At 52.6% G+C, this 9,368-nt stretch overlaps 1 protein-coding gene across 4 annotated transcripts in view; it reads left to right on the top strand.

Moving 5' to 3' along the window:
- The first annotated feature begins 214 nt into the window (after positions 1–214).
- Positions 215–9,368, top strand: part of CCDC9B (coiled-coil domain containing 9B) — a 50,285-nt gene continuing 41,131 nt past the window's right edge. The window contains exons 1-5 of one of the 4 annotated variants that reach the window (XM_075755639.1): positions 292–447; positions 5,705–5,818; positions 7,404–7,508; positions 8,281–8,343; positions 8,739–8,903. In XM_075755639.1, the coding sequence (XP_075611754.1) occupies positions 427–447; positions 5,705–5,818; positions 7,404–7,508; positions 8,281–8,343; positions 8,739–8,903 (468 nt within the window). In that variant the 5' untranslated portion in view covers positions 292–426. Of the gene's footprint in view, positions 448–5,704; positions 5,819–7,403; positions 7,509–8,280; positions 8,344–8,738; positions 8,904–9,368 lie in introns of all 4 variants that reach the window. The other 3 variants (XM_075755640.1, XM_075755641.1, XM_075755642.1) reach the window with 3 other exon arrangements.

The following is a 9,368-nucleotide window of genomic DNA, read 5'->3' as shown; positions in this document are numbered from 1 at the left end:
CAGGACCCCAGATATTTTCCCAATTCTCCGCCAGGCGCGCAACTAGCCATGCATAACAAATAACACGACCCCATGAATGGCCACGAAGTGAAGTCAAGCTGTTTGCCTGATCCATTTTTCATTGTTCGCCCGGCTTTTCCCACTTTGAACGAGGGCTTGTGGCATCAGGAAGTTAAAAGGAGTCAGGAGGGGGGAAAAGGGGGAGTGTTTCTTTTAAAAAGAGAGAGATTGGAGAGGAGGACACAGGCACTCAAAACCCTGTCTGTGCTTGGTATATTAGGCAGCCAGTGCTCTTGGCTGGGAGCCCAGACGAGGCTTTTGTAATCAAAACATGATCTTGTATGCTGTGCAACCAGTGCTGAGAAAGGCCGTCTGATGGCTCTCCTCTTTTAGCTCTGCTCTGGAATCCGCCGGGCTTCGCCGCTGATGTCCAACATGCACCGAGCTGTGAGTGCTGCCTTTGTGGGGCCTGGGAGGGGCACGGGGCGGTGGGGTCCCTCACCCAAAAAGGCCACGAAAGGACTTGCACTCGGTTCCTTCAGGGTGGCCTTTCGGTGGTTGTCGCTTTGTTGTTTTTTTTTTTCCTCGCCTGGCTGCCAGCAGGCAGGGGAGCAAACAAGCCGTGCCGCATCGGGGGGGAGGTGCCGGGGGGGGTGGATTTTGGGTGCCGGGGTTTGCGTGTCCATTGCCGGGGCAGGTTGCAGTGGCTGGCTCAGGACAATGTGCCTCCCGGGAGGGTGGGAGTCCGGGGTAGATGACAAACAGAAACCCAGGCAGTGCTGGATGTTGCCTATCCCGGCAAGGGTTTCAGCCGCAGCTGTCAAGCAGAGGATATTTCTTAAAAAGAACGGATGCATTTGCTTATGCAGAAGAGTGGCCCTGCTTCTCTCTCCTCTTCCCTCCCCCCCACCTTCTGTCTTTCTCGCTTTTCCAACCCTGCTGCCTCCGAGGTCTCTCGCTGTAGAAGCAGGCAATCGTAGAAGTATGCGACAGAAGAAACACTGCACACAGAGACAGTGGAGCGAGGCGTCCCTCCAGCCCCCGATGAGCTGCGTAGCAAGTGTGTGTGCCACTTAGGAGTGGGGGGTATGACAGAATGAGATGTCGTCATTTAATTGAAGCACGAAACCGTTCGCTGTCCAATTTTCCATTTGTGACATTTTTATTTGCAATAGAAAAAGGCCTCTTGGTCTGCGGCTTTGTCACTCTGCCTTGCTATCTAGGAGGCATCGGGCTCGGCTGCTTTCCGATTCAAAGCCATCGCACGTTTGTTCTGCCAAAGCCATTTATAACTCTCCCGTCGCTGTGACATACGGGCACCTTGGCTCCCCGGAAGAGCTTTGCTCTGGGGAGGGCACGGTGTAGCCACTTTTCATCCTGTGCATCAGCTTCAGCATGGGCTGGGGCGGCAGATTCGTTCCAGAAGCGGAGGAGAGGGCACATCCCCCTGTTAGCGGCTGGCTCCGAGCGGCAGCTGACGAGCAAATGCTGACTTGGCTTAACCATACAATGGGTGAGCCCCTGCGAGTCGGTGCGTGGGCTCAAAACGCCACTCGGCTGCTCTGCGGCCCCGGGGTGTGTGGGCAAGGGACCACCTCTCCTCTGCAGCTCCCCAGCATGTGCTGAAATGGATCGTGCAGAGACAAATAAGTTAATGGCTTCATTAATAAAGGGGAGGAGAAGTGCTGAATATCAGCAAAACTTTCCTTCCAGTGACTTGTTTCCAGCTGGAAATGGAAAGACCCCCCTTCCCTCCCCCCGCACTAGCTGTGTTGCAACGTAGACAAAATGCTGACAAATGCGCAGTCTCGCGCGGAGAGGGAGCATGGCCCGACAGGTCTTTTCCATCTTTTGCCTTTGAAAAGAGAAGAGCACAAATACAATCTCTGCAGGAATTTTTAAATTCTTCCTGAGCCGGTAGCTCTGTCAGTCCTCCTTCAAAGGAATTTCAAGATGAAAGGGGTGTGTTTGAGGGCATGCACCACTTTGATCCCACCCTCAAGCAGCCAACACCCCAGCACTCAGCAAACAGCAAACCTGCCAATTTAGTGCTCACAGAATAGCTTCTGTTCAGGTAAACACTGAATTCAGCTTTAATCAGCCTTGCAAAATTGCCATGAAAGTGTATCCACCCACATATACAATACACTCACCTGTTGCATACCCGGTTGAATGATGGCAGGGGAAAAGCATGTTTTGCTTTCCCCCAGACCTTGACAAAATCCCATTGTCCAGCAGGAGAATGCATGGAGGTGGTTTAAATGTCCCTGTTGTTCCACCTGAAGACAAATGCATGCCTGTGTCCTGGCAGAGTGGCCCTTGTGAGGGCCGTTAAATCAGCACTGATCACGTACCCCTCATCGGGGATACAACTGAAGATGCGCTTGTGCAGGATCCGAGGTCTGCTTTAGCAAACTGGTTCTCCTGCCTTGCCCCCCTCGGGTTTCTGACATCCTCTGTGATGGCATCACATTTTCAACCTTTAGTCCCTTTTCTCCAAAGAACGTTGCCTAGGCAGACCTTTCCCCCCATCCGTATCAAGCACAGATCTGCTTGAGCAGAGCAGAAATGTAGTTAGCTTTGGGGTTTTTTCATGTAAAGCCCTTGAAAGGAAGACCTAGCATTGCAGGGATGTGTGGTGATTCAGCAGCTGGATCCCTTCCTTTGGAGCCAAGCACTGGCCATGCACGCAGGGGATGATTTGCAGCCCTGGTTCCCAGGAGCCCTGTGACACCTTTGGAAGAGCAGTGATGCTAACCCCTGGCTGAATTCCCACACGCTACCTAGAACCGTTTTCCAAAGGGCCAGCTGATGAAATGTGCCCAAATTCTTACGTGGTGTCTGTCTCTAGGGTAGCTGAAAATCTTCCCATGTTAAGAGGGTAATTCCTGCAGCCCGTCTAAAATCCTGTGCTTTCAAATAGGCAGGACATTCCCATCCTGGTGAAATGCTACATGACACACAAGAAATCAAGGGTCAGGTTCACAGCCGCATGCAATGCACTGTCACACTATAAATACATACATCTTCAGGAGGCTGGAGCCCCTGTACATCACTGGATAAAGTTCACATAGCTGGGAACGTGTTGCAGAGTCAAAGGCTTTCCCTCCCCTGGGCTAGCATCTATGGTTTTACTCTTTGCCTTCTAGCCTTGGGCTTCACACTGCATATTTGCTGAGGTTAAGAAGAGCTGTGTAGACAACACCCCTCTATCCCCTCCTCCAGACCTCCACTGCTCCAGTTTTTCCTCTGGTGACCTAATTAGGACGAGGCAAAAGGCAACTGAGGTCTCCAGGACAAACCCTCCCCTCCTGGGAGAAGGGCTTTGCAAGCCTGGTGGCTACCGCTCGAGGCTGGAGCCTGGGGAGCCTGGCTGCCTGGAGGAACGCACCCAGGCACGGCGGGTGTCAGACCCAGATCCTGTGTCCCTGGCTGCCATGGCTGGCCCCTGATGCATACTGCCCCGAAGGAGGTCACACCTGCTATGTCATGATTAATGAAGGGAAAACCCCTCCTGCCTGGGCAGAAGCTCTTCCCAGCCTTGCGTGCCGCAGAGCCGGCGGTGGAGGATGCTTCTGGGGATTTCGCCCTTGGGGTGGGCACAGCCAGGAGCCGTCAGCCCTGAAGAACCCAGGGCAGCAGAAATGCTCGCTCACAGGGGTGCAGTGGCGATTCGCTCCCGTGAAAATGGGGATGCTAACACTTGTCCTCAGGGTCTTGGTGTTTTTATGAGGAATTTGATGGGAAGCCAATGGAGACAGGCAAAAAACATGCCTTGCCCATGCATCGTGAGCAAAAACACTTTACAGTTTTGGGGAATTTAAATCAATTTTATTTGCCAATTAACCATCTATTAATGACTGATTCTAGTTTTAAACAAACACAAAACAAAAAATCACCCCTGCTTCTCTCCTGGCACCGCTCCCCTCTGTCTTGTTCTCCATCCCCCTCAGCACAGGGCACTCCGTCCCTTCGCCGAGGCGAGGGCAGCATCGGCAATGGGGGTCACGCCTGGTGGCTCCCACGCCGGCAGCAGCCCCTCAAGGGTCCCCCACCGGCATGGACGTCTCTCCTCCTCCTCCCAGCAGACCTTTTTCTTCTCGACCTCCTCCTGCTCTGGCCTCATTCCCCCTGTTCTCTTTCCAGGCGGCTCCATTGCCTGCCCTGAGGGGTGCGCGGGTGCCTCGCTCCTGTCAAGGCTCCGGGGCGCCGCGGGCTCCCCTGATTGGCTGACTTTTGGCGGGAAGCCCGTGGGGGAACTGGCCGGAACCGGCTGCGACCGGTTGGGAGCAGTCCCTGGCTGCCTCCCTCACAAGGCACCTGCAGCCTGCCCCTCGCTACCGAAACCTCACCAGTTATGCCCAGTATACCCATGCAACTGGGGTGGTTGTAGGACCAGGCTTGTAGCGGCCATCAGAGTAGCTCAGGGCTGGGGCTGGGAAACCTTCCGAGGCCAGGGTTGAAGGTGGGGTGCAGCTTTCCCCAGGGCAGGTCCCTCTCCCTGCTCCCGGGGTATGGCTGGGGCTGAGGTGCCCTGGAGCAGGGTCTGACACCGGCCCCAGAGACCTTGACAGGTCCAGGGCGAGGATGGGGCCAGGATGGTCATGAGGAGCGCCAGAGCTGCAGGGAGGCAATGCCGGCCCCAGAGGACATGGGCACACACGAGCCTCTTTGCCAGCCCTTGGGGACCGTCAATATGTCTTTCCACCAGGCACTGGCTGTGTCCGCTTAATAGGGACACAACCCTGAGGGTCACTCGCAGGAGCAACATCTAGTTGTAGCGAGATGGGCAACATTTTTGTGACGTTTGCTTCTTGATTCCTCCAAACTTTCCTGCACTGTGGGCAATATGCAGCATGCACGGCAGCTCGATTTGCTGCAGTGCTGCTGCGGCAGATTTACTGCACGGGGCCAAATGGCAAATGCAGCAGGCTGGGGGTAGCCTGATGGTGGTTTGAGTTACGATGTCAGCAAAATACATATCCAGGCGTGCAATGTCTGCCCAGAGATTTGGGGTTCCTTTCCTCCCCTCCTCAGTCTCACTTTGTCTTACCCAGCTCTCTGTGTGAGCGAAGGAGAGGGAATATGAGACCTCTGCAGCATGTAGATGCCATGCTGATAAGGAGAGCACAAAAATGCTGTTTAAAAATAAACCTGTAGTGCCTTGGAGATCTCAGCCTTGCCACCTTGCTCTTCATGCAAATACCGGGCAGAGTCTAGACGATACGGATCAGCTTGCTGCAGTGAGTTGATGCTCATCAGCATTAATTTTCGCTAGACACTGCTGTCACTAGAATTTAAAAAATCCGATTTGTTATCCCCTGTGGTAACCAAGGTGCTCTCTGAATGTAAATGGAGGGGAACTGATGTGCCTGAGAACACCTGAATCAACTGCAGGGACGTGTCATTTACTGCATGCAGCTAAGCAGTGTGTTAACTCTGGAGCCTATCGACAGCCATCAAAGCGGGACATCAGCTTTTTGTTCTACCTACCTCATTGCTGAAAAAAAATTGTAAGACAAGAAAAGGTCTGTTCTGTCAGGAAGAAGTCAATTTACAAGATACAGTATTCTTTTTAATGGAGGACTAAGGGGAGGAATGGTGGGGAAAGACTCTTCCACTTCCCACCCTGTCCAAACAGAAGGAGCAGGCTTTGTCCTGTTGGTGTGATGACTGAGAAGAGCTTTGCTCCTTCTGTTTTCAGGATGCCACTGTGGATGACGCAGTGTTAAGAAAGAAAGAGCAGAAAGATGTTGAACTTGATAAGAAAATCTTGGCTTTGCGGAAAAAGAATGAAGCGCTCATACGAAGATACCAGGTAAGTTTGCAGGTTCTGAACTTCCCCAGCTCTATTTTGGAGTCCTCAACTCGCAGTGTAAAGAAAATGGTCAGCAGTGTCAGAGTGACTTTGTTAGATAACATTTTTACATCAGAAAGCATTCGGAGCAGGTGGGCAGAGCTCTGCCTTTAGCTACGGCTCCTGAATTGCATTGGAAAGCAGGCTCGCTGATGCTTGCCTTGCTGCTGCAGCATCTCCTTTTGCCTTACCATCTTCCTTTATCTGCATCACACCTTTCCCACCCCTTTGCCTTATATTCCTCTGACTTTGTCCCTGTCTGTCCTTCCCAGTGCCTCGTGGTTATGCATCTTGGATGCATAGGAGGTTGCATCCTCAAGACATTTGATAGGTTTATCCTCCCTACCAGGGCAGTGGTATGGGCTGAAGCTCTTCCCTGGCCAGTCTCAGTGTTTCCGTGGAGCACAGAGGAGCCCAAAAAGAGATTCCATGAAAAAAAGGAAGACGAAGGCAAATCAAGGCTTTACACCCTGCTGGTTACTGCAGCCTTACCCTCTGAATTAGGAGGAAGTGCTCCAGCTACACCCACTGGTTTTTGGATCCTGCCTTGGCCAAGAGAGTCTACCCAGTGGCCTGCAGGAGATATCTAGCCTGGCTTGTACAAGCTGATTTGGGTGACATTGTGGTAACCTGGAACTCTTTCTGTGGATTGTTTACCCTCCTCCATGAGCTTCTGCACACGGCAGTGCAGAGTAGGACAGCCTGAGGGTACTCCTGGCAGAAGGGTCCCCCTTGGCTTGTCTGGAATATTCTCCTGCCTGTGCCCAAGGCCACTTGGCGTTAGGGGCTCTTTGACATTTGCCGGCTGGGTGGGCAGTCTCAAGTTCGACAAAGAGCCATGCTGAAAACCCGAAAACCCAGAGCTCACTTTGTGTCTGGATCCAGAGCTGAGAGACTGAGTGGTGCTCTGGGCTGGGTCTTGCTTAGAAGACATTTCCTTTGATACCATAGAAGCCGTTTTGGACCTTTTCTGGTGGCAGCAAAAAATGGTGCATAGTGGGAAGCTATGGGGAAGGTTGAATGCCACACGTAGCTGGAGGAGAGGAACTCTTCCTCCCGTATGAAACGCTACCCACCTGCCACCACACTTGACTTCTAGAAGAAGCTGCCTAGTAGATAGCCAGATTTCAGGCACCTTCCCCTGGCCACAGATGATGCCCTGGCCCCAGACTGGCACAGGGATCATGGCTCCTCCCTTCTGCAGGCCTAGTGTGTCTTCCAGCCTTTCCACAGGTTCTATACCCAATCTTTTCCTTTCATGAACCTCAAATTGATCATCTTCCCCTGCTTCCCATTGCATGTGCTGAGACGACAGCGGACACTCTGAGTCAACAAGAGATTTACTAAGATGCCTGTGGCACAGGGACAGGTAATGCAGGTCACAGCTGCCTGTGACCCCTTCCAAGGGCACACAGATGGGACACAAGTTGGTCCACTCCCTCTTAGAGGTGGAGATGGGTTCGTTTAGGAGAGATCCTAAACAGGAAAATAGACAACATCTATAGACAGCAAGGTACAGGCTGATAAGGATGTATATGTGTTTCAGGAAATAGAAGAGGACAAAAAGCGAGCTGAGCAGGAAGGAATGGCTGTTACTTCCAGGAGACCCAAGCAGGATGGACTCACTATTACCATCACCAAAGCTCACAACGTAAGTGCTGCCTCTCCTTCACCACAGGCCAGCTCTTACTCCAGTCCTACCTCAGCAAAGTGACATTTCTGAAAGAGACAGCCTCCACAGCAAAGCTCTTTCAGGCATCGGACATAGCTCCTAAGCCCTTGCAAAAGGATGTGAAAACCCTGCAGAGATGTGCGCTCTGAGTGATTTTAGCTGATGCACAGAAATTTCCAGCCATGCCCAGGCACCTGTACCCGAACACGCAGAATTAACAGGCAAATGAATGAATGTGCGCACAGGCACACTTGGCCCTGGATGGGTCCCAGGTGTCAGCATCGCTGCAAATACGTAAGCAGACCGTATCAGGTGTACGTGTGTCATTGGAGGCATCAGGAATGCCTCTGAGGATGCCAGTGGGCTGGGCAAAGTCGTGGTCTCCTTGGGCTTTGTGAGTGAGCAAAGCAAGTAGCCCTTGGTTGCTCTGGGGCTTCCCATAACTGGGGTAAATGCTGCAAGTCCCAGGCTTCCTTCCTAACTGGACCAAATCTGTGTCTGACAAGCCCTGTCCACCCCTCCTGGCAGTGTGGGGCTCGGTAAACCACCCGCCCAGTCCTGCTTTAACCCCTGTGTGAAGTCTTCTGCCAGCACGAGTGCAGAGCTCGCTGAGCCAGCCCACCCTCCTACCGTGCAGTCAGCACTCCTGGGTTGTTAGATCCGGGCTAGAGCATTGCTCACTTCTCAACCACGCCCCGGCCCTCGCTTTTCTCCGGAGGTGCGCTGTTGCACACATTTTTCTCTCATACAGGACCTGAAAGATGCAATTACCCAGACTGAACACTATGGACAAGATAGCCCAGCCCTCTCGATGGTGAGCACCACCCTCAGGAGCCATCCACTTGGCTTCCAAGCCCATCTCCATCAGGACTTAGGCTTTCCTGATCTAACTCAGAGTGCTACAGAAAGAGACGAGGATGACATTTGTTTCCTATAACTCTGGCATTTTAGTCTGAAATGTCAGATTTGTAAGTGCAAAGGATTTTCCAGACCCACTGTAATTGTGGGTTTTGCTGCTGAGCACACAACGAACCCCTTGTTCCCTAGGAATGTCACGGCACCGTGCCGGGCACAGAAAGCTTCCTCAGGGCAAGGCCTGCCTTTTCTGTAGCTGGCCTCCCTGCTTGTGTGCAAGTGCGTTTGGGGAAGGGAATCGCATCAGTGAGCCTAGGGGCCTGGATTTGCTAACGGAAGTGATTCGTTTTCCAGGACAAAAGGATTGTGAGCGAGAAATGGGGAGGCCCCTGTCCTACAAGCCCTGGGTTCGGCATTGGCAGTGAGGAAGAAGAGGAGGAGGAGGAAGCAGATCATATGTTCACATTCAGGATGGGAAAGAGGATGCAGCTGGCTGTTACCATGGACAACAAAGCCAAGGTGAGCAGGGAAGAGGATTCCCCTTACACTGCAGCCTCTTTACTTACAAAGGGGCTTCTGTTCTTACTCTCATGAGCTTTCTGCTCAGCACATGCCCCGGTGTCTCGTCTCCAAAGGGAATAGTTCCCTTCCCGCTCCTTTTCTCTCATTTCTCAATCCTTCAGCACAGCCTCAGCTTTTCTCGAGTTGCCACACACTTTCCTCCCCACATCTGATTCACAGCAGTCAGCCCCCAGGCCATGCTAAACCTCCCAGCAGCTCCATCCAGCCGTGCATAGCCAGTTCCCTTGCTGAGAGATCAGTCACCTCGTTGCCCTCCTGGGCCACCGGCGGGTTTGTTAAACTGTGTCACTATGCCAGGAAAGGGGATGGAAATAAGTGGGAGCTTGGACAGATTTAGCTACATTACTTCCCAGCTATTCCCAGGGAGGCAGTAATGTTTGATGGTAAAACCAGCATCATTTC

The sequence above is a fragment of the Balearica regulorum genome, chromosome 5 (assembly GCF_011004875.1).
Source record: "Balearica regulorum gibbericeps isolate bBalReg1 chromosome 5, bBalReg1.pri, whole genome shotgun sequence".
Classification (NCBI taxonomy): Eukaryota; Metazoa; Chordata; class Aves; order Gruiformes; family Gruidae; genus Balearica; species Balearica regulorum.
This window is presented reverse-complemented; position numbering and strand designations above follow the sequence as displayed.